We start from the raw sequence: 27,938 nt of genomic DNA, 5'->3' as shown, positions 1-27,938 counted from the left end.
AAAATCTACCCGCATTTGGCGCTTGGCGGGTGTTAATTTCGGACCCTGAGTCTAAGCTTTCAAACAGTATCTCAAATGTGGTACTGGGTCCATGACAGACCATTAAAAATTAAAGGAATATTTTATATTAAGTCAAAATAAGATAATTCTGGACCCGGTACAGGGTCCACAGAGTCAAACAAGTTAAATAAAAGTTATAAAAGTTATAATCGCATGTCAAACTAAATTGATGCAGACGTCGTCTGATTACTGCAGCAGGGTTTTCCTGCATTAAAAATTAGAATGTTTTAAAGAATGGTTTAAAAAGGCATATATTATCTAAATTACTGAAAAAAAAATAATTGACAAAAATCATGTCAAATTTCTAACAATTTATAGACCGTTTCAGCAGTAACAACATAAACAAGCGGCTGCACGTAACTTCCGGTAAACTCCACTAATAATAAATAACAACAAAGTCCTTTAAACGTAGTTTATTTATATAACAAGCAAAAAAACAACACATAGATTACCTAGGAAACCAAAACATTTGTTATTTTTGACGAGGCATTTGTTCAAGAGATCAATTTAGCAACTAGTCAGACCTTAAAAAAACGAAACCAGAAGTAAGGTTAGGATCCAGACGTGTATCACGTGCGTCCGATGAAACCGTCTATAGGAGAATGCTATGTACCGATTCTAAAGGAGGGGCTTATGATAATTAATTATATTAATTATAAATATTTTAAAAACATTCTCCACCATCCCAATTAAGGCAAACAAACATAAGCTCAAATGTAAAGTACTTACAATAGATTGTAATCAATTATAAGTATGTGGGTCAAATTAAGGTCTTGGGTGTCTGGCCAACACACGTTCAGCGAATGTTTAGTAAGACACTATAGACTACATTAGGTCGTCTCTTGGCTAAGGAGATGAATATCCTAAAAAGGATCCAAGAGCTTTAAGAGCAGGTAGCGATACCTTTAATGATTAGTGACTCCAGATTATGAGCATGAACTACAAACAACATCATGTGTGATACAATTCAGACTTTATTGACTAACTAAACACATACTACTCTAAACTAGAAACACGCACACATACATACAGTTCAGCATCGAAAGAAGGTAAAGGTTGAAGTAGAGAAAAGAATAAAGCATGAAGTTTTGGCAGTATTTGTAATTCAGCAGGTCAAAGCCTAAAACGAACCACCAGTTACTTAATGCGATTGCACTTTAGTTAAAAGTGAATAATGATGCATGATGCATCAGTGAATAAAACTAAGTATGATACTTGCATGTCTTGCCCATTAAAAAAAGTGTCCTGATAAAGTTTGATAAGGCTTCAGTTGATCTTGGCTGAAAGGATTGATAAGAGAAAAAACAGCTTGATGCAGACGATCCTTTGTAAATGAAAAGACAATGCCTAGGCCTGGCACAAACTTAGAGGTATGCTGGAAACGTCTAGTTTCGCAACCTCATCCTGATGAGAGTCCTAAAAGGACTTAAGTTAAATATAATAATATTTCAAATATTGTGCCGGTTTTAAGCTCCACTGTTGTTGACGCAATATGTATTCTGAGAAACTTGTCTATCTTAAGTCCACACAAGTCACCTTCTGATGCATCCTCGATAAAATGAGCAAATCAAGAACATATCCTGAGATGTTATGTGAACTTGACTTGATGTGAAATTGGAACTGGAACAGTACTTGGGCCGCGACTGATGACGTTTCACAAGAACACAAGTACAGACAAGAACACATATTGAGAAACGGCCTGAATCTTTTTGCTGTACACCATTTTGGGCTTTTGTGCGCATGTAGACTATTATTAAGGATCCTCCAGACCGTTTTATTATTAAGACCTCAGCTGATTTATAAACTTTGTTGCCATATCCACACTGTTGACACATGAATGGTTTCTATTGAGTGTGAAATCTTGCATGTTTTTTAAGGGTAGCTTTCATTTTGAAACTCTTTTTACACCCATGGCATGTGAACGGTTTCTCTTTAGTGTGAGTTCTCAAATGTGCATTAAGGTTACATTTTGTCCTGAAACTCTTTCCACATTGATGACACACGTGAGGTTTCTCTTCGGTGTGAATTCTCAGGTGTCTATTAAGGTTAAATTTCACTGTAAAACTCTTTCCACACTGATGACAAATGAACGGTTTCTCTCCAATGTAATGTTTCTTAGACCTCATGTGCATCTCAAGTTGAGTTGTATCAGAGAAACTCTTGTCACAATGATGGCATGCGTATGGCTTTTCCCCACTGTGAACTTTCATGTGCCGGATAAGGACAGATTGAAAGGTGAAACTCTTTTCACACTCATGGCACACGTATGGTTTCTCTCCAGTGTGAATTCTTAGGTGTTCATTAAGGTCACATTTCATTGTAAAACTCTTTCCACACTGATGGCATGTGAACGGTTTCTCTTCAGTGTGAACTGTCATGTGTATCTTAAGATTACTTTTACTTGTGAAGCTTTTTTCACACTGAGAGCATATGTAAGGTTTCTCTCCAGTGTGAATTCTCATGTGAATCTCAAGTCCATGTTTATTACTGTAACTCTTTTCACACTGAAAACACACGTAAGGTTTCTCGCCGTGAATTATCATGTGTCTTATAAGGCTACTCTTACATCTGAAACATTTTTCACACTCATGGCATGTGAAAGGTTTCTCTCCAGTGTGAACCGTCATGTGAATCTCAAGTCCTTGTTTACTACTGAAACTCTTTCCACACTGAGGACATCTGTAAGGTTTCTCTCCTTTGTGAATTCTCATGTGTGTTATAAGGCTACATTTAGTTCTGAAACGCTTTTCACACTCATGGCATGTGAACGGTTTCTCTCCTGTGTGAATTCTTGCGTGTATTTTAAGGTAACTTTCAATAGAGAAACTCTTTCCACACTGTTGACAAGTGTAAGGTTTCTCTCCGGTGTGAGACCTCGTGTGTATCTTAAGTTCACCTGCAGTTGTAAAACTCTTTCCACACTCATGGCATGCGTGTGGTTTCTCTCCAGTGTGAATCCTCATGTGTGCTTTAAGGTAATCTTTTGTTCTAAAACTCTTTCCACACTGTTGGCATGTGAAAGGTTTCTCTTCACTGTGAGTCCTCTTGTGATCTGCAGGGCGTTTATCTTCTCTGAAACTATTTTCACTCTTTATGTCTTCTGTCTTCAGAGTTTCTTTCTGTGAAACATTATGGTTTATTTTTACGATCTGATGTTTCTCATCCTCTTCAGCTTGACTCTCCTCTTTCACTTCCATCATATCTAAAGTGAAGACAGTAAATAGTTCATATTGATAAACCAGAATGACAAAACACATTTTAGATTGTCATGTATCCATGTTATTTTTAATGTGAAGTACATTATGTCATTTCTATTGTTAATTTCTACTATGCTGTGTTCAAAACCCTTTAACACTTTCCAAAATCACCAAACATTGGATTCTATCCTTTTGTCAGCTTGTTTTCTTTCAGTTAGGACTGGTTTTGTATTTCTGTTTTGAACTAATTAATTATAGGCCTCATTGATCTGAGCTTATGCACCTCAATATTTTAGTGAAAACAGCATTATCTGTGAATAATTTTGGTGATCTTAAACCTGCAGTCTGCAACTCTGGAGGATTGAGCTGATTTCAAATGTTTACAATTTTTATGCCCCTCCCTCACTGCCACCGAGCAACCTCCCTTCGAGCTCGTCCTCATCAGTGCGTGTGCACCAATATTACTGTGAATGCATACTTAGCAAACATACTTAGATTACTTACATAACACTCAGAAATACAATCAATGGTTGATAAAGCACAATTACCTGTCGAGAAGAAATGTGGCAAGTTCTGCATCCAGCATGAACCCTTTAAAATCTCTTAGATTCCTCCACATTTCAAATGCCGGTCCGATATTGATCATAGAATTATAACAGGCACGGTCACTTTCTATCTTTGTTTCCTAGCTCTGATTTTTAACCAAGGAATTGGAAGTTTGTTAGTGAAAGTTCAATCCAACACCCTTGTGAACTGTAGGCAGATACATGTGATATTGTAACACGCGTGAGGGGGGGATTTGTGCCGTGTGCAGGAACTGTGATTGACAGGCAGATTTTACACAGCCCTGCACTGATTGGACCAAATGAGCGGTGTGGTGGGTTTCAGCACTTCGCAATTGATGAGGAGAGCCTAGGAGCATAATGTCCGTTTTAGAGCCATTTAAGGACCGAAAATTATTAGACATCCAAATCTTAATCTCAGTAATACAGTTAGAAAGATGCACAATGTCCACATGTTGACCTGGCCTTCAAGGTCTTCCTGAAGTTCTGCCCAAGTGGTTCTTGGCTCTTGTAGAACTCGCCTGATTATTCTTTGGACTCCTCGGACAAACATCTTAAGTGGAGCACCTGATCGTGGCCGGTTTATGGTGAAGTGATGCTCTTTCCATTTCCGGATAATGGCCCCCACAGTGCTCACAGGAACATTCAACATTCTGGAAATGCGCCTATAACCATTCCCCCATTTAACGATAAGATTACAATGATCATGAGAGAGTTTTTTGCTTTTACCCATCAAGTCTTTCCTGTGTGCCTCCGGAGTAATGAGAAGTCTTTAGTGACCATTTATTAGGACTAAAGCAGCTGATATTATTTAGTACTGATATGGAGCAGGGTTTCTCTCTCAATACTGACAGATTTCAGGTGATCTCCAGGCTTTCTATGCCATTTTGTTTTCTTTTCATGTGTTCAATACTTATTGACCCGTGTCATTTCACTTTATTTATTATGACTCAAGTTGTATACTTAAATGCTCCGATTTCTTTGTATAAATTCAATATTTGGCTTGATGGCTACATCTGGTGGAAATTGTGTCAATAGCCCACTTAGAAATCCCCTTGCTGATAAAAATGCTGATATGTCAAACACTTATTTTCCCCGCTGTATATAGACCTAACCTTACACCGGATTTTTTTTATTTCTTTTTTCTTTTTTAGTATACCCTGATTGGAGGGCGGAGCCATCATAAAATGATAATAGGTGTGCTCGAGATCATCCGGCGCTGCGCAGACCGATCGGCGAGGTTTGCCGCTTGCAGTCGAGGGAGGAACTGAAGACGGAGCCGTCAAGCCGGACACCTGCTGCTTGCAGTAGTGACGTGTGCGCCGTGTTTCCTTGTTTATAATCGCAAATGAAGTGAATTAGATGCTGAATTTGATAAAAACAAACCTTTTAATAAAAAGTTGCAACCAGAAACATTTTATATCGAATATTTTAATTGCTGCTTAAACTGTATACCCGAAAATAACGGGAAACAAGCCTATATTATTAAAATACCCATAGAGTTTGTTATTTTCATTTTTATTTTATTACACAACACAATATAACATATTCAAGCATATTAAAGTGTTTTTTCCTGTTTTAAAAGATGAATTTATAATGTTTATTAGTGGAACTAAATGTTGGATTAAACTTGAAACGCATGTGATCGTCGTCATCAGTGAGGCGACCAATCACGTAAAGCTGTTACGTCATCACAACTCCGGGCAGCCGCTCTGGAGAAGCTGCACCGGCTGAGCTAGCCGGCTACTCTCGAAACGCTCTCGCGGTACTTAAAAACCATATGACACAGTCACGTGCCTGCAGCGCCAGCTGAAGTCGGACAAAAATACTAACCGGAATGCACTGCTTCAAGTCAGCCGCCGATCGGTCTGCGCAGCGCCGCATGAAGTCGAACACACCTAATGATATAGTATTGATTGCCTAATAGGCTTTATGCCCAGCTGCACTACTTCCTGAACTTCAGCCAGCTTCTTGTTTCCTGTCTACCATTATTGGACAAACTGATTAATCCAGGTGTGTCTGATTATTGTTGTTGTGACTACTGAGGACAGGCACACCTGGATTAATCAGTTTGTCCAATAATGGCAGACAGGAAACAAGGAGCTGGCTGAAGTTCAGTAAGTAGTGCAGCTGGGCATAAAGCCTATTGTGGTGACGTATAAGTAGTTTTCCGATTCCGGTTTCAGTTCCATATAATAAAATAGTTATGTTTAATAATGCACAATACTTCCAAGACTTCAATTCCATTTGCGTTTATAAACCACTGTCAAAATATTTTAAATGTAAAGTGAATTAATATTTTCAGTCACTATATCATTTATTCCTGTTGAAGTACCGTAAGATCCTACCTTGTGAAGTGGATATGTTAGCAGCAGTAGTTCTCAAAACGTATGATTTGAGATTTATTGCTGGAGCAAGTGCTCTGTCATATTACTTGTACAGCAGCCTTTGCAGGATATCATTTTTGTATGTGCATGCTCGCATTGATGCATATAGGTTTATATATAATGTGTACATTTTGGAGTATAAAAATGTAAACAAGGTTCAGATATATTTTTCTTAAAAAACGTGCCTGTTTATAGGCGCCGATTTCTTTTCAGACGGTGGGTTCTCGTCACAACGTCAAGCAATGCTCAGGTTACTTAGCAACGACAGACGCTCTGGAGCCCCCAAACGCTTTGAAGAGGAGGAAACGTTTTCGGCATGGTTTTAGACATGAAATGTAAAGCAAATGTTAAGAAATTAACCATGAGAAATTCTCTGTTCCCAACCCTACATACGAAATAAAGAGAGACCGTTTTGATCGTTATAAGCTATTTTCTGTAGGTCGGTCATTTTTGACTGGGAACACCACAAGTGCAACAAGGTGGGGAGATAAATTTCATTACGATGCAGTAACATTAACTAGTATTTTTTGGGTAAAAGAAAATTATCACCATAATGACGTGAACACAACATGAGGTTTAACTGTAGTAGAGCATTTCATGGAGATCACAGTCATTCAATCCACTGAAGGTTGCTTTGGATAAAACTCTTTACCTGTTTTAATCTAATTCTACTGAATCTATTATAGATGCAGAAAGTTATCATCTCATGGATTTTAGTTTATTTCCACTCATGTTTCTCAATGTTTTTATGATCATTCCTCAGCCCTCAAAGATGAAGATTGAAAAATAGACACCAACCTATTTGTTCCTCAGTATCTTCATCCTTTATTCTGCATGGTTGTGGATCTGTCATCTTCTCAAGCTCCTCTTTCACCAGCATCAACATTATGTCATGAAGATTTCAGTTGTCACACATGGAGTGATTTCTCTGTGTGTTTGACTCCAGCATTTATTGGTGGATTGTTGTAGGAGGAGCTTCACTGAAGATCTCAATCACTTTCACTCTATAGGTGTGGAATAGAGATGAAAGAAGAGACATTAAAACATTTAATGTCAGTAAAACATTTACCATCTATTTCAAACTTTTTTAATGTTTTACTTGTTTAGTTTATTTCTAACATTGACCCTCATGTTATGCTAATATTAACTTTTATGTTATAGGGGTGTAATGATTCACTTGTTTTCTCACGCATTAATTACAGATCGGAATCTATGTTTGGTGTAAACCTGGGTGATTTTACATTTTTTTATTAATTCGAATAAATATTTTGATTGGGGGATTATGGTTTTGAATAAAAGTTAGTTACACATTTCAAAGTGAAACACATTTATATATATTTTATTTATTTTTAATCTGTGGACGCTGTGGGAGAAGTAAAGAGTGCCGTTTTCTCTCCCCCTCCCAAGTTTAAGCTCTCTGTTCCTCAGCTTTATTTGTCAACAGACAACTGAGGTAACGTTTGCACTCCTGTCACTTTTGGTGTAATTGTACAATATGTGGGGGAAAAAAATTCATATATTATAATGTAACTTTTTTATTATCTCTCCATGCAGCACATTTGACAGATATCAGTTTTGTGGATCATATTTTGCATAATAATTTGGAAAAACATAATTTGCATATTTGTAAAAGTACTAAAGTATCTTTTGACATTTTAAATATGTCAAATTATGTATTTAAATAGAATAACATGCACACTGTCATATAACTATTCAGATTAAAATACAATTTATACACTTACTGACTTTATTTAAAAAAAATAGCATGTGCATAACAATTTGGACCATCCATCACTTTCAGAAAATCAAGATTAAGAACATTTTGCATGCTGGTGACTTGACTGCAGAAATAAATCTACATTTACAGTAAATTACAGTATATCTAGTATTTTAATGCAGGACCATGAAGAGACTTAAACACACCCTAAGTGTTCATTTGTAGCAGAGATTTGTGCGTAAAATGATTAATCTAACTCAAATATTTTTGAATGATAGAGCCCAATCAAAAAGCCTTAGCTTGTACCCCACTCTCCAATAATGTTATTACATATAAAAGGTAAATAAGAACTAAAATAAGAAGTGTTAAATACAGATGCAGTCCTCAGGTAATTTTAAAGTTGTCTGAATAGCGCACATCTTCTGTTTTTAGTCCTCGATCTCCACAGTAAACTAGTTCATAATACATGTGTAAAAACATTTAAAAATATTCGTATTATACGTGTGGACTGTGAAATTACCTCAACGTACACAACTGTATGAGTCAGGAGATGTTTATGACGCTGTCCGGACAATGGATCCCTGCTCCAGAGACAACAGTGAGTCCGGGTCAGATTTTCAACTTCATCTCACTGCTAACGGTTAGCGTATTAAGAAATCCTGTCTTCTGTTGACAAACCAATAAAATAATCGAAGACGGATTATTTTACACGTGACTGAAAACATCAGGCTCTAGTGGTGATCGCTTTAAACACTGATTCGTGAGGCTTCAAAACATTACGAGTCTTTTGATTCGAATCTTCTTCTTCTGGAGTTTTATGGCGGTTGGCAAACCAACTTATGGTGCACTACCGCCTCCTGCTGTACTGGAGTGTGAAGCACAGACGTGCAGGGAAATAAAAAACACAAAATTATCCCGTACAATAAACTAGTACAAAACATATACTTGGCCTCTGAATTTAGGAGTAAAAATAACCTCTATAATAGAAGAAAATATTTAAATATTTCAACATTTTCTGAAGGCAGCAGCCATGTAAACTCATGCGAGTTGAAAAAGCTTAACTCATTTTATATAATTCACAACAAAGATGGTAATAATGCCGCACGAGAAGTGCGTTACACTGCACATGATTTTAGCATATTCTTTAATCTCTTTCTTCATTTAGTAAATTAAATATGACTAAACAAAAATATATTTGAATGATTTCCTATCAATTTGACACATTGAATGCAATGTAAGGGAGAAGCTTTTGATTAATTGTTGTATCTAAAGACGGATGAGCGAGTAACTACTGTGGTAATATGTGTAAAATGTATTTATCTGTCAATCAATTGTATGATTTAATATGTTTTGTTTAATTAAAATTTTTAGTTTTAGAACTGGTTTTTGTCATAAATTTTCTTTGGGGGGGCCGCGAAGGAATGTGTCGTACACAAGGGGGGCCGCGTGCTGAAAAAGTTTGAGAACCACTGCATTAGATAACTGCAGAACACAGTGTAAATAACAAAATATTTTCCTTAATTACTGTGCGTATTTATCATTTAATGGTTATGTTATGTTCAGGGTGCAATGTGTAATTTTTAGAAGGATCTCTTGACAGAAATGCAAAATTATATACAAAACTATATTATCAGGGGTGTATAAATACCTTTTTATAATGTACAGTTATGTTTTTATTACCTTAGAATGAGACGTTTTTATCTACATACACATAGGCTCCCCTTACGTGGAAGTCGCCATTTTGTGCCGCCATGTTTCTACAGAAAGCCTTAACGGACAAACTTTTTAACTAAGTTGTCTCCGACGATGACGTTTTTTCTGGTGGTGGCTACCGTAGCTTCTCTCTGCATTTCAAAAGCAAGGGGTAAGCAGGGGACTGAGCCGTTGGTTGCAATTCGCAACCTCACCACTAGATGCTGCTAAAATTTACACACTGCACCTTTAAATAGCAAATGAACAGCAGAGTAGGCTACCTACTTGAGGTCGTCATTCGGTCTCACCAATACGTGCAGCCTTGGGTTATTTTAATGTATTTTTGCGATAAAACAAATTATATAAAATGCAAAAACCTTGCTTGTTTTCATTTAGAAAATACAAATATGTGGTTCAGGCAACAAGTACACTGATTAATGTATTTACTACAAAATGAAATATGATATAAAACACAACCATTTATTATAAAGTACAAAACATTTGTACAACATGAAGGAAACACAAGAAACAAATCTAGTTAAAGTACAAAGGCAGTGATTCAGTGTTAAGATTATATAGAAAATATATGTGATTTAAGTTATGAAACTTAACTTTAACATCAGTTAAAACTGACCACAGATTTAAAGTTTATGCATCTACACTCATTAACTAAACGGTTGCATTTTATGACACAGAAAGAGTAATATTTCAAATATTATGCCGGTTTTAACTCTTTCCCCACCAGCATTTTTAAAAAATGTTGCCAGCCAGTGCCAGCATTTTTCATGATTTTCACAAAAGTTTAATGCCTTACAGAAAATGTTCTTCTTTAAATATATAAACAAACATATATATATATATATCAGATGAAAGTACAGACCCTCTGCTTTCAAAAAAAAAAAAAAGTTTCATCCTACCTTTATTAGTTCTCTTGTAATCACCTCTCAAACATTGGTAGGTTTCTTCAAGAACACCCAATTTTGAGCAAAAAGCTGAGATAATTCTATTTTTGTGAAGGACTTTTGATAGAGATCAGATGCAGATCGATCTTTAAAACATACACGGAGTTCTTTCTCTTTCACGTGAGGCGCTACTTCCGGGTTGTATAAGTTGCGGAAGTGCGTCACCTGGTGGATAATAGCGGTATTGCGGAAAGACGGAAAATCTCGTCATTGGCGGGGAAGCGTTTTCTCTTAATTGACGAGATATCTCGTCAATGGCGGTGAAAGAGTTAAGCTCCGTTGCCGTTGACGCAAAATGCATTCTGGAAAACTTGTCTGTCGTAAATCCACACAATACACCTCCAGATGCATCCTCAATAAAATGAGCAGATCTTCTTCTTCTTCCTTTATTTCTTAACGCCATTCCAGCATCTACGGCTATATTCATGGCGAGAACCAGTTAATCCATACACAAGTTTTATTCAGACAAGTTGATCCATACACAGGTTGGGGGAGGGACAATTTGGTATCTCCAATTTGCCTAACTTGCACGTTTTTGGCCTGTGGGAGGAAACCGGAGTAAACCCACGCTGACACTGAGAACATGCAGAAACTCCACACAGAGTACAGACAAGAACACATATTGAGAAACGGCCTGAATCTTTTTTGCCGTATGCCATTTTTGGCTTTTGTGTGCATGTAGACTTTTAGTAAGGATACTCCAGACAGTTTTATTAATAAGACCTCAGCTGATTTCTAAACTTTGTTGTCATATCCACACTGTTGACACATGAATGATTTTTATCGAGTGTGGATTCTCATGTGTATTTTAAGGGTAGCTTTTGTTTTGAAACTCTGTTTACACTCATGGCATGTGAATGGTTTGTCTTCAGTGTGAGTGCTCAAATGTACAGTAAGTTTTGGTTTCGTCCTGAAACTTTTTCCACACTGATCACACACGTGAGGTTTCTCTCCAGTGTGAATTCTTAGGTGTACATTAAGGTCAGCTCTTATTCTAAAACTCTTTCCACACTGTTGACATGGGAACGGTTTTTCTGCAGTGTGAATTGTCATGTGTCTCTTAAGATTGAAGTCACTGGTGAAACCCTTTCCACACTGAAGACATATGTAAGGTTTCTCTCCAGTGTGACTTCTCACGTGTGTTAAAAGGTTACATTTATTTTTGAAACTCTTTTTACACTCACGGCATGTGAACGGTTTCTCTTTAGTGTGAGTGATTAAATGTACATTATGGTTTGTTTTTGTCCTGAAACTCTTTCCACAATGTTGACACACGTATGGTTTCTCTCCAGTGTGACTACTTAGGTGTACATTAAGGTAACATTTTTTTATAAAACTCTTTCCACACAGATGACACGTGAACGGTTTCTCTCCAGTGTGAACTCTAATGTGTATCTTAAGTTTACTTGTATCTGGGAAACTCTTGTCACAATGTTGGCACGCGTGTGGCTTTTGCCCACTGTGAGTTTTCCTGTGCCGGTTAAGGCTTGATTGAGAGGTGAAACTCTTTCCACATTGATGACAAGTGTAAGGTTTCTCTCCAGTGTGAATCCTCATGTGTATCTTAAGTTCACCTGCAGTTGTAAAACTCTTTCCACAGTGATGACACACGTGTGTCTTGTTTTCGGTGTGAATCATCATGTGTGCTTTAAGGTGATCTCTTCTTCTGAAACTCTTTCCACACTGTTTACATGTGAAAGGTTTCTTCTCACTGTGAGTCCTCTTGTGATCTGCAGGGCGTTCATCTTCACTGAAACTATTTTCACACTTTATGTCTTCTGTCTTCAGAGTTTCTTTCTGTGAAACATTATGATTTATTTTTACAATCTGATGTTTCTCATCCACTTCAGCTTGACTCTCCTCTTTCACTTCCATCATATCTAAAATGAAGACAGTAAATAGTTCATACTGATAAATCAGAGTAACAAAACACATTTGAGATGTCATGTATCCATGTTATTTTTAATGTGAAGTACATTGTCATTTCTATTGTCAATTTCTGCTTTTGTGCTGTGTTCAAAACCCTATAACACTTCTGGTGTTTTCAGTGGCGGCTGGGTGCTAAAAAATGTTGGGAGGTGCAAAAAACTTAGAATCAAACTTTAACTGAAGTAATGCAGGACAGTAAATAGCCATTTATCAGGTGATGAATATCATTACTGCTAAGCTAAAATGCTGAAAATGTTACTGTTGAAGTTAACTGTTAAAGCATGAAATAAATGTATACTATGAATCTGTGAATTTGTGTATAAAATATGGGTTTATTATCAGTTATCAACTTTGTGCTAAACACAAGCAAATATGATCAAATCACAAAATACTGTTGCAACAAATGTGTAAAATCTTAATTTCATTAAACTCATGAAACTGTATCTAAAACTGTCTTGTGTAATAAACACTTGAAGGCAGATGGCCATTGTGCTTTCACATTAATGTTACTTTAATTTACCTTAACTTTTTTTGATGCGCAGGGTTAACCATAAGGCGAATTCTGGCATGTTTGGTATCGTTGGACTCATCAACTCAGTCCCGTGAAAATACGTTGATCGCAGCCAAAGTTATAAGCATGTACAACATTCGTCTGACCATAAACCTGTTTTTTTTTTGCGCTCTATGTTAAATTTGTTGACGCGCTATACGACAATGAATTGGTTTATCGACATTTTTTTAATAACTTTTTGCCGCGAGTGTCTCTAGATGGTACACAGCAATTTTCGTGGCAATCGGGGAAAAGCTCTAGGACAAGTTCGCAAAAGTACGTTTTACGAATAATTCAAAATGGTGGAAAAATTTCATGACGGAAAATGACGTCATGAGGTCCAATCGAATCGTCTTGAGCCAAGGATTTTTGGGTAAAAGAAAACTCTCTCTATAATGACGTGAACACAACATGAGGTTTAACTGTAGTAGAGCATTACATGGAGATCACAGTCATTCGATCCATTGAAAGTTTCTTTGGATAAAACTCTTTACCTGATGTTTCAATCTAATTCTACTGAATCTATTATAGATGCAGAAAGTTATCATCTCATGGATTTTAGTTTATTTTCCCCTCATGTTTCTCAATGTTTTATGATTATTCCTCAACCATCAATAATAAAGATTGAAAAATAGCCACCAACCTATTTGTTCCTCAGTATCTTCATCCTTTATTCTGCATGGTTGTGGATCTGTCATCTTCTCAAGCTCCTCTTTCACCAGCATCAACATTATGTCATGAAGATTTCAGTTGTCACACATGGAGTGATTTCTCTGTGTGTTTGACTCCAGCATTTATTGGTGGATTGTTGTAGGAGGAGCTTCACTGAAGGTCTCAATCACTTTCACTTTATGGGTGTGAACTAAAGGTGAAAGAAGAGTCATTAAAACATTTAATATCAGTAAAACATTCACAATCTGTTTCAGACTGTTTAGTTTATTTATGACAGATAATGAGTTTGTTTCTAATGTTGACCATCATAAGATTGACTGTTATGTTGTAGGGGTGTAATGATTCACTTGTTTTTCACGCATTAATTACAGATCTGAATCTATGTTTGGTGTAGACTTGGGTGATTTTAAATTTTTTTCAATTAATTTAAATAGTGATTGGGGGATTAAGGTTTTGAATAAAAGTTAGTTACACATGTCAAAGTGAAATGGTGCAGACATCATTTTGTTATTGCAGTAGGGTTTTCCTGCATTAAAAATGATTTAGGACCATCCAGATTACAAAAATTATTTTATTTACTTTTATTTCTGTGGACGCTGTGGGAGACGTAAACAGTGCCGTTTTCTCTCTCCCTCCCATGTTTTAGCTCTCTGTTCCTCAGCTTTATTTTTCAAAAGACAAAAGTACAGATGACTGAAAACATGACCTAAACCTCACGTAATACTTGTACCTGAATTATAGCTGCATGTGAAACACGTCTGCACTGGCTGCATCTATTTCAGTGTCTATACAGAGTCTGCTCAGCCTGACTGAAATATGGCCAGAGAAAACAATACAGTACTGTATTTTCCAGACAAAAAGTCACATCAGTTAAAAATGGTCATGAAAAGGAAAAACATATTTAAGCCATACTGGACTATAAGTCGCATTTATACAGAAAATGATTTCACAAAATCCACGCCCAAAAACAGCATATAGCAGACTCTCGCGGCTGTAGACGCCGGTAATGGTTTCTCTTGGTTCATACAAATTAATTTTGACGTATAAATCGCACCTGATTATAATTCACAGGACCAGCCAGACTAGGAAAAAAGTGTGACTTATAGTCCAGAAAATATGGTAAATATATTACAATTACTGACAAAATTGCTTTCAAATAGGTTTGGTAAGAGGCGCAAAGATTCTGGAAATTGTCCATGGTAACTTAATCTGGGGATTTTTGTATATTCTAAATTAGAAACTTAACATGAATTTAAGGGAATTTATCCAAGTTTATCATGAAAACCTACTTGATGTAGTCCTTGAGGTCGAATGCAAGTGTGGCTTCTGTAGTAGTCAAGGCCTGGAAAATGGAGGGGAATCACCCCAATAATGATAAATGAAGAATTGTATAATTTCAGTGGGATTGAGAGTGATGGGAGGGGATGAAGGATCATGAATGAGTGAATTATGGTTATCTTATCTATTATAGGCAGATATATATATAAACAATATCCACATTTAGTATATAGACAGAATTTTACTGAGTTATTTGTGTTTAAACTCAATTTTAGCAGGTGTAACAACAAACCCTCTGTTTTTTACAATGAACCCAACTATGAGGTAACGTTTGCACTCCTGTCACTTTCTTTGTAATTGTACGATAACGGTAGATACCACAAACAAACTTTAAGGGCAGTTTCCAGGACAGGGTTTAGAGTAATCCAGCAGGACAATGTCTTAGTTATTTTTAGGCCATTTAATTTGTTTTACAAACATATCTAACAAAAACAACAACTTGTGTGCATACTGAGACAAAACAATGGCAATTATGTACCTAATATCTTTGCGTGAATTGCTCTATAAATTAAATAGAAAATATAACTAATGCATATATGCTATTTTAAATACTGTAGTCTATGCCTGAGACGTGACGTGTGTTAGTCTGTGAAAATATCCTGTCAGGCATTTGATCTTGACTAGGGATGGGCACGGATATTCGAATATTCGAATGGCAATAATAATTCGAATTTAAAAAATGCTATTCAAATGTTTGTTTGTTTTTAATGTGCCACCAAAGGGTAACAACTTATTTAATGCTTTTTCACATCATCTATACTGTCTTTTACAGACTTAAATGTAAAATATACATGAACATTAATTTGTATGTATTTCTGATTGTTTGGCAATGCAGATTGCAGACGAATTTAAGTTTTTCCTTTTATCTCCGGGTATGTCCGCGCCGCGCCGTATTTGGCCACTGGCTCAGTGAGGGCTCACGTGTTATTAAACGTGCTTCTCCGCCGCCCGACTCAACCATGGGCGTAGATTTAGGGTGGGACGCTAGGGACATGTCCCTAGCAATATTCAGGAAAGACTGAATTGTCCCTAGCAATAATTTTGACCAAACAATTAATCTGTATTTATATATAACCACTGATGTCCGTATTATTCTTGTGTTTTTCTATTTTTTAAATGAGATTAGAAATCTTTCGGAATCCCGTTCTGTAAAAATGACGCTCTATGTGGTACACAAACGGTTAACAGCTTTCGTTCTCTGCAATGCCCGCCTCCGTAACTCACATCGCTAATATGATTGGCTTTGCATTTCTTTAGTCCCGCCTCTCTAACTCACATTGCTAATATGATTGGATTAGCATTTCTTGAGTCCCGCCGCTCTAACTCACATCACTTTATGCCTTTACTCGCTACGTGTGATAGGATGGTTTCACTTTGTACAACGCGCCAAAGTTCACTCAACAAGACGCGCGTGATTATTCGGGCTACAGGTAAGTGAGGAAGAAAGTATTATTATACCCACTGTAACTGTTTCATGCACAAGGACAGTGTTTTCACCAATACACGACAATCCCATGTTAACCTGAGGAGTTGCAAACTTTTGTCAACCTTATATTAATGGGGTGGCAAGGTTATTTAGGGGGTCCTTAATCCATGAAAGAAAATAACCTCAACATGGTAAAAACATGAATTCATGTCATGATTGCTGAATACTTTACATTACTGCACTGGTCATTACTTGCACAGATGTAGACATAATGTAAGGTTACATTTAAACTTAAAACTATATTTTCACACTGATTAACTGTCTGTTAATGAAAAGAAGATTTAATGTGAACTACAGAAACGTTAATAAACGTTGTTTAGGAAACAGCATGATATACATACCAACTTCAACACTGGGATTTTTTTGGCAAAATTAAATTAAGAATTAAATATTAATTGCATATTCTTCATTGTTATACAGTAAATATGAATTCATATATGTTGTGATTTTCTTTTTTTTTGACAAAGACTTTAACAGTTACTGTTTATTAGGCTCTAGGACATAACGAGTTGTTTATTACAGTACATTAAATTTGGGGTGGCACCGGGGGTGGCAAGTCAGATGTCACTGAGTTGTCTGTTGTTTATTTCAAGTAAACGGTGATAAACAGTTTTTGCAATGCGACCATTTTATTTATGTCCCCACCAATGCCAGAATCAAACCTACGCCCTTGGACTCAACACATCATGAGAGATTTGTAAGCTTTCTGTTATAAAGTCTACTTTATTTTGTTAATAAGGAGACAGACACGGAGAACGAAATGAAAGGGAGAACATTTATTATATGCGGTGCTCCTTTGAAAATGAACCGGATAACTGCACATGGCAGTTTAAAGCAAAGCACCGTCTTTGTGAAATGTTGTTAAATTAAGCTAACGTTAGTAACTTTGCACAGTCAACAATAAGGTATCGAGCCGCTTACGTTATTTGTAAAATAATGTTAAATACAGATATTCAATCTTGTTCAATCCGTCTGTTGTTTTTATCGGATAACCATCATCAGGAAGAGTTTTCTCCGCAGCACCGGCATTATTGTATCTAGTCAGAAGAACGGGCTTTCACCGAAGCAGGTAGGATAAATACGGTTTTCTTTATTCACAAATACATGTCAAACTAAACTGAGAAGATATTTAAATGGCGACTGAGCAGTCGGTTATGTAGATGTGTTTTTTCATTTGCTCCGGGCTCTTGGTGTTTTGAGTCTGTTTAAATGATGATAGCCTACTTTGTCAAGTCCTCAAACTTTAAACTTCGCAAGTCCTCAAACTTCGCTTAGATTTGGGGTTAGTGTATAATATTTGGTATAATATAATGTATGTAAGATCAAACAGTAATGAATTAATACTAACGACCGACTTGAAACTAAGGATTTGACTAGACTTCGCTCCGCATTAAGTTTTAACGCATTTTTTTCTGTAGGATATTTTTTAAGAAGAATTTAATATATATATATATATATATATATATTACAATGTTTATGTTTTCAACACGCATGTCTTAATTAACATAATTTAAATAAACGAATATTCGTTCTTTAAGAGCTTAAATATTTGAAAAATTAAATATTAAAAGTAATAGTAAATTACTGGTAATAGTAAGTTACTGGAAAATGCCCATCCCTAATCTTGACATTGCTAGAATCTTGTCTTTTTACATGTTGTACATTTATCTTAAAATAATTAATTTTGTACAAGAAAACAGCCCGTATTAATCATTTATTAGTAGCCTATTGTAGTGTCTCGGGAGATCGTGCTCATTGTTACATTGAGGCTATACTGCACTGAAGCGGCAGATTAGGATATAAACCCAGAATTCAGCGAACGTCAAGAACAAGAAAACGGGAACAACACTCCGACCGAAACGCGGGATTTACATACACAGACCATGTTTAAATTTCGATGTGTCTGGCCCTGTTCACTTTGTCTAGTTTTAATAAGCTGCGGAGTGAAGTGCTGGCTGCTCCCCGCGGTGCTGAAGACCCGCTCTCTGACGGAGTACTGGTGGCACATATGCACAGATATTTACATGCAAAATTTGGAAAGCGCGGAGGAGTCGTTGGGTTAGTAAAATAACGAAATTATAGCTTTTAAATAGAAAAAAATATTTATGTAAAGAGATTAAAAAGTGCTTAAAAGTGCACAACTCTTCTTCAGTGGATTAAAGCTACTTTTTCCCCTTATGTGCAACCTATAGGAAAGAGACATTAGTTGGGATAGTAAAATAACTAAATTATAGATTTTAAGTACAGAATAGTATTTATGTAAAATATATATTAAAATAAAAAGTGCACAACTCTTCTTAAGTGGAAGTAATAAAGTAAAATAACGAATAATAATTATATAATAACGAATAATAACGAAAAATTAAAATACCCCCCCACCTAACGATATCATCGTCCATCGCGATGGTTTACGTAACCATCGTCAACTGCCAATTTATGGGGACATCGCCCAACCCTAATTTATAAAAGATAATGGGTTTATTTCTAACTTTGACCCTCATGTTAAGATTGACTTTCATGTTATAGGAGTGTAACGATTCACATGTTTTCTCACGCATTAATTACAGATCTGAATCTATGTTTGGACCTGGGAGATTTTAAATTTTTTAAATAAATTAAGAGTGTTTTGATACGATTTTCATTTAATTTAAATCGGGGATTAAATTGATTAAAATGATATTAAAAAATATGGGGGGGGGGTGATAGTGTAAATTAAGTGTAACTAACTTTCTTACAGTAAAACATATCTCAAAGTGATGCATATCTGCAGAAAGTAGGGAGTCTAAGCTTTCAAACAGTATCTCAAATGTGGGTCCATGACAGACCATTAAAAATTAAAGGAATATTTTATATTAAGTCAAAATAAGATAATTCTGGACCCGGTACAGGGTCCACAGAGTCATGTTAAATAAAAGTTATAAAAGTTATAATCGCATGTCAAAGTAAATTGATGCAGACGTCGTCTGATTACTGCAGCAGGGTTTTCCTGGATTAAAAATTAGAATGTTTTAAAGAATGGTTTAAAAAGGCATATATTATCTAAATTACTGAAAAAAAAAATAATTGACAAAAATCATGTCAAATTTCTAACAATTTATAGACCGTTTCAGCAGTAACAACATAAACAAGCGGCTGCACGTAACTTCCGGTAAACTCCACTAATAATAAATAACAACAAAGTCCTTTAAACGTAGTTTATTTATATAACAAGCAAAAAAACAACACATAGATTACCTAGGAAACCAAAACATTTGTTATTTTTGACGAGGCATTTGTTCAAGAGATCAATTTAGCAACTAGTCAGACCTTAAAAAAACGAAACCAGAAGTAAGGTTAGGATCCAGACGTGTATCACGTGCGTCCGATGAAACCGTCTATAGGAGAATGCTATGTACCGATTCTAAAGGAGGGGCTTATGATAATTAATTATATTAATTATAAATATTTTAAAAACATTCTCCACCATCCCAATTAAGGCAAACAAACATAAGCTCAAATGTAAAGTACTTACAATAGATTGTAATCAATTATAAGTATGTGGGTCAAATTAAGGTCTTGGGTGTCTGGCCAACACTCGTTCAGCGAATGTTTAGTAAGACACTATAGACTACATTAGGTCGTCTCTTGGCTAAGGAGATGAATATCCTAAAAAGGATCCAAGAGCTTTAAGAGCAGGTAGCAATACCTTTAATGATTAGTGACTCCAGATTATGAGCATGAACTACAAACAACATCATGTGTGATACAAATCAGACTTTATTGACTAACTAAACACATACTGCTCTTAACATACAAACCTGCACACATACATACATTTCAGCATCGAAAGAAGGTAAAGGTTGAAGTAGAGAAAAGAATAAAGCATGAAGTTTTGGCAGTATTTGTAATTCAGCAGGTCAAAGCCTAAAACGAACCATCAGTTACTTAATGCGAATGCATCTTAGTTAAAAGTGAATAATGATGCGTGATGCATCAGTGAATAAAACTAAGTATGATACTTGCATGTCTTGCCCATTAAAAGAAAGTGTCCTGATAAAGTTTGATAAGGCTTCAGTTGATCTTGGCTGAAAGGATTGATAAGAGAAAAAACAGCTTGATGCAGAAGATCCTTTGTAAATGAAAAGACAATGCCTGCCACAAACTTAGAGGTATGCTGGAAACGTCTAGTTCTCATCCTGATGAGAGTCCTAAAAGGACTTAAGTTAAATATAATAATATTTCAAATATTGTGCAGGTTTTAAGCTCCACTGTTGTTGACGCAATACAGTGGGGCAAAAAAGCACCTAGTCAGCCACCAATTGTTCAAGCCCTCACACCCAAAAAGATGAGAGAGGCCCGCAATTCCCGTCAAAGGCACACGTCAACCATGAGAGACAAAATGAGAAAAAAATCCAGAAAATCACACTGTCTGACCCCTTTAAGAATTTATTTGCAAATTATGGTGAAAAATAAGTATTTGGTCAATAACAAAAGTTTATGTCAATACTTTGTTATATACCCTTTGTTGACAATGACAGAGATCAAACGTTTTCTGTAAGTCTCCACAAGGTTTTTACACACTGTTGCTGGTAGTTTGGCCCATTTCTCCATGCAGATCTCCTCTAGAGCAGTGATGTTTTAGGGCTGTCGCTGGGCAACTCAGATTTTCAACTCCCTCCAAAGATTTTCTATGGGGTTGAGATCTGGAGACTGGCTAGGCCACTCCAGGACCTTGAAATTATTCTTACGAAACCACTCCTTCTTTGCCCGGGCGGTATGTTTGGGATCACTGCCATACTGAAAGACCCAGCCACGTTTCATCTTCAATGCCCTTGCTGACGAAAGGAGGTTTTGAGTCAAAATCTCACGATACATGGACCCATTCATTCTTTCCTTAAGTCGGATCAGTCGTCCTGGTCCCTTTGCAGAAAAACAGCCCCAAAGCATGAGGTTTCCACCCCCATGCTTCACAGTAGGTATGGTGTTCTTTGGATGCAACTCAGCATCTTTCTCCTCCAAACACAAGAAGTTGAGTTTCTACCAAAAAGTTATGTTTTGGTTTCATCTGACCATATGACATTCTCCCACTCTTCTTCTGGATCATCCAAATGCTCTCTAGCAAACTTCAGACGGGTCCGGACATGTACTGGCTTAAGCAGGTGGACACATCTGGCACTGCAGGAATTGAGTCCCTGGCTGCATAGTGTGTTACTGATGGTAGCCTTTGTTACTTTGGTCCCAGCTCTCTGCAGGTCATTCACTAGGTTCCCCCATGTGGTTCTGGGATTTTTGCTCACCATTCTGGTGATAATTTTTAACCTACAGGATGAGATCTTGCGTGGAGCCCCAGATCGAGGGAGATTATCAATGTTCTTGTATGTCTTACATTTTCTAATAATTGCTCTCACAGTTGACTTCTTCACACCAAGCTGCTTACCTATTGCAGATTCAGTCTTCCCAGCCTGGTGCAGATCTACAATTTTGTTTCTGGTGTCCTTTGACAGCTCTTTGGTCTTGGCCATAGTTGAGTTTGCATTCTGACTGTTTTAGGTTGTGGACAGGTGTCTTTTATACTGCTAACAAGTTCAAACAGGTGCCATTAATACAGGTAACAAGTGGAGGACAGAGGATCCTCTTAAAGAAAATGTTACAGGTCTGTGAGAGAAAGAAATCTTGCTTTTTTGTTATTGACCAAATACTTATTTTCCACCATAAATCGCAAACAAATTCACAAAAAATCAGACAATGTGATTTTCTGGATTTTTTTCCTCATTTTGTCTCTCATGGTTGAGGTGTGCCTGTGATGAAGGTTGCGGGCCCCTCTCATCTTTTTGGGTGGGAGAGCTTGCACGGTTGGTGGTTGACTGGGTGCTTTTTTGCCCCACTGTATGTATTCTGAGAAACTTGTCTATCATAAGTCCACACAAGTCACCTTCTGATGCATCCTCGATAAAATGAGCAAATCAAGAACATATCCTGAGATGTTATGTGAACTTGACTTGATGTGAAATTGGAACTGGAACAGTACTTGGGCCGCGACTGATGATGTTTCACAAGAACACAAGTACAGACAACACCACATATTGAGAAACGGCCTGAATCTTTTTGCTGTACACCATTTTGGGCTTTTGTGCGCATGTAGACTATTATTAAGGATCCTCCAGACCGTTTTATTATTAAGACCTCAGCTGATTTATAAACTTTGTTGCCATATCCACACTGTTGACAAATGAATGGTTTCTATTGAGTGTGAAATCTTGCGTGTTTTTTAAGGGCAGCTTTTGTTTTGAAACTCTTTTTACACTCATGGCATGTGAACGGTTTCTCTTTAGTGTGAGTTCTCAAATGTGCATTAAGGTTACATTTTGTCCTGAAACTCTTTCCACATTGATGACACACGTGAGGTTTCTCTTCGGTGTGAATTCTCAGGTGTCTATTAAGGTTAAATTTCACTGTAAAACTCTTTCCACACTGATGACAAATGAACGGTTTCTCTCCAATGTAATGTTTCTCAGACCTCATGTGCATCTCAAGTTGAGTTGTATCTGGGAAACTCTTGTCACAATGATGGCATGCGTGTGGCTTTTCCCCACTGTGAACTTTCATGTGCCGGATAAGGACAGATTGAAAGGTGAAACTCTTTTCACACTCATGGCACACGTATGGTTTCTCTCCAGTGTGAATTCTTAGGTGTTCATTAAGGTCACATTTCATTGTAAAACTCTTTCCACACTGATGGCATGTGAACGGTTTCTCTTCAGTGTGAACTGTCATGTGTGTCTTAAGAGCAACTTTACTTGTGAAACTTTTTTCACACTGAGAGCATATGTAAGGTTTCTCTCCAGTGTGAACTGTCATGTGAATCTCAAGTCCATGTTTATTACTGTAACTCTTTTCACACTGAAAACACACGTAAGTTTTCTCTCCGTGAATTCTCATGTGTCTTATAAGGCTACTCTTACATCTGAAACATTTTTCACACTCATGGCATGTGAAAGGTTTCTCCCCAGTGTGAACTGTCATGTGAATCTCAAGTCCTTGTTTACTACTGAAACTCTTTCCACACTGAGGACATCTGTAAGGTTTCTCTCCTTTGTGAATTCTCATGTGTGTTATAAGGCTACATTTAGTTCTGAAACGCTTTTCACACTCATGGCATGTGAACGGTTTCTCTCCAGTGTGAATTCTTGCGTGTATTTTAAGGTAACTTTCAACAGAGAAACTCTTTCCACATTGTTGACAAGTGTAAGGTTTCTCTCCGGTGTGAGTCCTCATGTGTATCTTAAGGTTACCTGCAGTTATAAAACTCTTTCCACACTCATGGCATGCGTGTGGTTTCTCTCCAGTGTGAATCCTCATGTGTGCTTTAAGGTAAACTTTTCTTCTGAAACTCTTTCCACACTGTTGACATGCGAAAGGTTTCTCCTCACTGTGAGTCCTCTTGTGATCTGCAGGGTGTTCATCTTCACTGAAACTATTTTCACACTTTATGTCTTCTGTCTTCAGAGTTTCTTTCTGTGAAACATTATGGTTTATTTTTACAATCTGATGTTTCTCATCCTCTTCAGCTTGACTCTCCTCTTTCACTTCCATCATATCTAAAATGAAGACAGTACATAGTTCATATTGATAAACCAGAATGACAAAACACATTTGAGATGTCATGTATTCATGTTATTTTTAATGTGAAGTACATTATGTCATTTCTATTGTCAATTTCTACTGTGCTGTGTTCAAAACCCTTTAACACTTTCCAATATTACCAAACATTGGATTCTATCCTTTTGTCAGCTTGTTTTCTTTCAGTTAGGACTTGTTTCTGTTTTGAACTAATTAATTATAGGCCTCATTGATCTGAGCTTATGCACCTCAATATTTTAGTGAAAACAGCATTATCTGTGAATAATTTTGGTGATCTTAAACCTGCAGTCTGCAACTCTGGAGGATTGAGCTGATTTCAAATGTTTACAATTTTCATGCCCCTCCCCCACGACCACCAAGCAACTTCCCTTCGAGCTCGTCCTCGTCAGTGCGTGTGCACCAGTATTATTGTGAACGCATACTTAGCAAGAATACTTATATTACTTACATAACACTCAGAAATACAATCAATGGTTGATAAAGCACAATTACCTGTCGGGAAGAAATGTGACAAGCTCTGCATCCAGCTTGAACCCTTTAAAATCTCGTAGATTCCTCCACATTTCAAATGCCGGTCCGATATTGATCATAGTATTATAACAGGCACGGTCGCTTTCTATCTTTGTTTCCTTCTTTTCATTGGTTGTTTCCTAGCTCTGATTTTTAACCAAGGAATTGGAAGTTTGTTAGTGAAAGTTCAATCCAACACCCTTGTGAACTGTAGGCAGATACATGTGATATTGTAACACGCGTGAGGGGGGGATTTGTGCCGTGTGCAGGAACTGTGATTGACAGGCAGATTTTACACAGCCCTGCACTGATTGGACCAAATGAGCGGTGTGGTGGATTTCAGCACTTCGCAATTGATGAGGAGAGCCTAGGAGCATAATGTCCGTTTTAGAGCCATTTAAGGACCGAAAATTATTAGACATCCAAATCTTAATCTCAGTAATACAGTTAGAAAGATGCACAATGTCCACATGTTGACCTGGCCTTCTAGGTCTTCTGAAGTTCTGCCCAAGTGGTTCTTGGCTCTTGTAGAACCCGCCTGATAATTCTTTGGACTTCTTGGACAAACATCTTAAGTGGAGCACCTGATCGTGGCCGGTTTATGGTGAAGTGATGCTCTTTCCATTTCCGGATAATGGCCCCCACAGTGCTCACAGGAACATTCAACATTCTGGAAATGCGCCTATAACCATTCCCCCATTTAACGATAAGATTACGATGATCATGAGAGAGTTTTTTGCTTTTACCCATCAAGTCTTTCCTGTGTGCCTCCGGAGTAATGAGAAGTCTTTAGTGACCATTTATTAGGACTAAAGCAGCTGATATTATTTAGTACTGATATGGGGCAGGGTTTCTCTCTCAATACTGACAGATTTCAGGAGATCTCCAGGCTTTCTATGCCATTTTGCACCTTGTTTTCTTTACATGTGTTCAATACTTATTGACCTGTGTCATTTCACTTTATTTATTATGACTCAACTTGTATACTTAAATGCTCCGATTTCTTTGTATAAATTCAATATTTGGCTTGATGGCTACATCTGGTGGAAATTGTGTCAATAGCCCACTTAGAAATCCCCTTGCTGATAAAAATGCTGATATGTCAAACACTTATTTTCCCCGCTGTATATAAGTCAGCCACCGATCGGTCTGCGCAGCGCCGCATGAAGTCGAACACACCTAATGATATAGTATTGATTGCCTAATAGGCTTTATGCCCAGCTGCACTACTTCCTGAACTTCAGCCAGCTTCTTGTTTCCTGTCTTCCATTATTGGACAAACTGATTAATCCAGGTGTGTCTGATTATTGTTGTTGTGACGACTGAGGACAGGCACACCTGGATTAATCAGTTTGTCCAATAATGGCAGACAGGAAACAAGGAGCTGGCTGAAGTTCAGTAAGTAGTGCAGCTGGGCATAAAGCCTATTGTGGTGACGTATAATAAGTTTTCCGATTCCGGTTTCAGTTCCATATAATAAAATAGTTATGTTTAATAATGCACAATACTTCCAAGACTTCAATTCCATTTGCGTTTATAAACCACTGTCAACATATTTTAAATGTAAAGTGAATTAATATTTTCAGTCACTATATCATTTATTCCTGTTGAAGTACCGTAAGATCCTACCTTGTGAAGTGGATATGTTAGCAGCAGTAGTTCTCAAAACGTATGATTTGAGATTTATTGCTGGAGCAAGTGCTTCGTCATATTACTTGTACAGCAGCCTTTGCAGGATATCATTTTTGTATGTGCATGCTCGCATTGATGCATATAGGTTTATATATAATGTATACATTTTGGAGTATAAAAATGTAAACAAGGTTCAGATATATTTTTCTTAAAAAACGTGCCTGTTTATAGGCGCCGATTTCTTTTCAGACGGTGGGTTCTCGTCACAACGTCAAGCAATGCTCAGGGTACTTAGCAACGACAGATGCTCTGGAGCCCCCAAACGCTTTGAAGAGGAGGAAACGTTTTCCGCATGGTTTTAGACATGAAATGTAAAGCAAATGTTAAGAAATTAACCATGAGAAATTCTCTGTTCCCAACCCTACATACGAAATAAAGAGAGACCGTTTTGATCGTTATAAGCTATTTTCTGTAGGTCGGTCATTTTTGACTGGGAACACCACAAGTGCAACAAGGTGGGGAGATAAATTTCATTACGATGCAATAACATTAACTAGTATTTTTTGGGTAAAAGAAAATGATCACCATAATGACGTGAACACACGATGAGGTTTAACTGTAGTAGAGCATTGCATGGAGATCACAGTCATTCAATCCACTGAAGATTGCTTTGGATAAAACTCTTTACCTGATATTTCAATCTAATTCTACTGAATCTATTATAGATGCAGAAAGTTATCATCTCATGGATTTTAGTTTATTTTCCACTCATGTTTCTCAATGTTTTTATGATCATTCCTCAGCCCTCAATGATGAAGATTGAAAAATAGACACCAACCTATTTGTTCCTCAGTATCTTCTTGCTTTATTCTGCATGGTTGTGGATCTGTCATCTTCTCAAGCTCCTCTTTCACCAGCATCAACATTATGTCATGAAGATTTCAGTTGTCACACATGGAGTGATTTCTCTGTGTGTTTGACTCCAGCATTTATTGGTGGATTGTTGTAGGAGGAGCTTCACTGAAGATCTCAATCACTTTCACTCTATGGGTGTGAACTAGTGATGAAAAAGAGGCATTAACACATTTAATGTCAGTAAAACATTCACCATCTGTTTCAAACTTTTTTAATGTTTTACTTGTTTAGTTTATTTCTAACATTGACCCTCATGTTATGCTAATATTCACTTTTATGTTATAGGGGTGTAATGATTCACTTGTTTTCTCAAGCATTAATTACAGATCGTAATCTATGTTTGGTGTAAACCTGGGTGATTTTACATTTTTTTATTAATTCGAATAAATATTTTGATTGGGGGATTATGGTTTTGAATAAAAGTTAGTTACACATTTCAAAGTGAAACACATTTATATATTTTATAATAATATAATAAAGAGTGCCGTTTTCTCTCCCCCTCCCAAGTTTAAGCTCTCTGTTCCTCAGCTTTATTTGTCAACAGACAACTGAGGTAACGTTTGCACTCCTGTCACTTTTGGTGTAATTGTACAATATGTGGGAAAAAAAATGTCATATATTATAATGTAACTTTTTTATTATCTCTCCATGCAGCACATTTGACAGATATCAGTTTTGTGGATCATATTTTGCATAATAATTTGGAAA

The 27,938-nt window shown here is 36.8% G+C and overlaps 3 protein-coding genes across 4 annotated transcripts in view; all 3 read right to left on the bottom strand.

Annotated features, from left to right (window-relative positions):
* Nucleotides 1-27,938, bottom strand: part of LOC129422537 (uncharacterized) — a 681,876-nt gene that overhangs the window by 439,822 nt on the left and 214,116 nt on the right. The gene's annotated exons all lie outside the window — the stretch shown is intronic.
* LOC141351270 (uncharacterized) lies at nucleotides 54-27,369 on the bottom strand. The gene is made up of 3 exons (XM_073857933.1): nucleotides 27,154-27,369; nucleotides 11,361-12,458; nucleotides 54-3,316 (listed from the first exon to the last, which is right to left on the bottom strand). Exons 1-3 carry the CDS (start codon nucleotides 27,239-27,241, stop codon nucleotides 1,905-1,907), a joined length of 2,598 nt encoding a protein of 865 aa, XP_073714034.1. The 5' UTR covers nucleotides 27,242-27,369; the 3' UTR covers nucleotides 54-1,904.
* Nucleotides 20,729-25,775, bottom strand: LOC141350775 (uncharacterized). The gene has a single exon (XM_073856558.1). It carries the CDS (start codon nucleotides 24,195-24,197, stop codon nucleotides 22,773-22,775), a length of 1,425 nt encoding a protein of 474 aa, XP_073712659.1. The 5' UTR covers nucleotides 24,198-25,775; the 3' UTR covers nucleotides 20,729-22,772.

Source organism: Misgurnus anguillicaudatus, chromosome 19, assembly GCF_027580225.2.
Source record: "Misgurnus anguillicaudatus chromosome 19, ASM2758022v2, whole genome shotgun sequence".
NCBI lineage: Eukaryota > Metazoa > Chordata > Actinopteri > Cypriniformes > Cobitidae > Misgurnus > Misgurnus anguillicaudatus.
The sequence above is the reverse complement of the archived record's forward strand: the minus strand, read 5'-3'. Positions and strand labels throughout refer to the sequence as shown.

Bases quoted from the DNA above. Each gene is read 5' to 3' on its own strand.
- LOC141350775 (XM_073856558.1), bottom strand. From the start codon at position 24,197: ATGACATCTCAAATGTGTTTTGTCATTCTGGTTTATCAATATGAACTA.
- LOC141351270 (XM_073857933.1), bottom strand. From the start codon at position 27,241: ATGTTGATGCTGGTGAAAGAGGAGCTTGAGAAGATGACAGATCCACAA. The intron at 12,459-27,153 runs GTTGGTGTCTAT...TCTTCATTTTAG, and splicing joins AGATACTGAGGAACAAATAG to ATATGATGGAAGTGAAAGAG. The intron at 3,317-11,360 runs AAAAATCATTCA...GACAATCTAAAA, and splicing joins CATGAGAATCCACACTCGAT to TGTGTTTTGTCATTCTGGTT.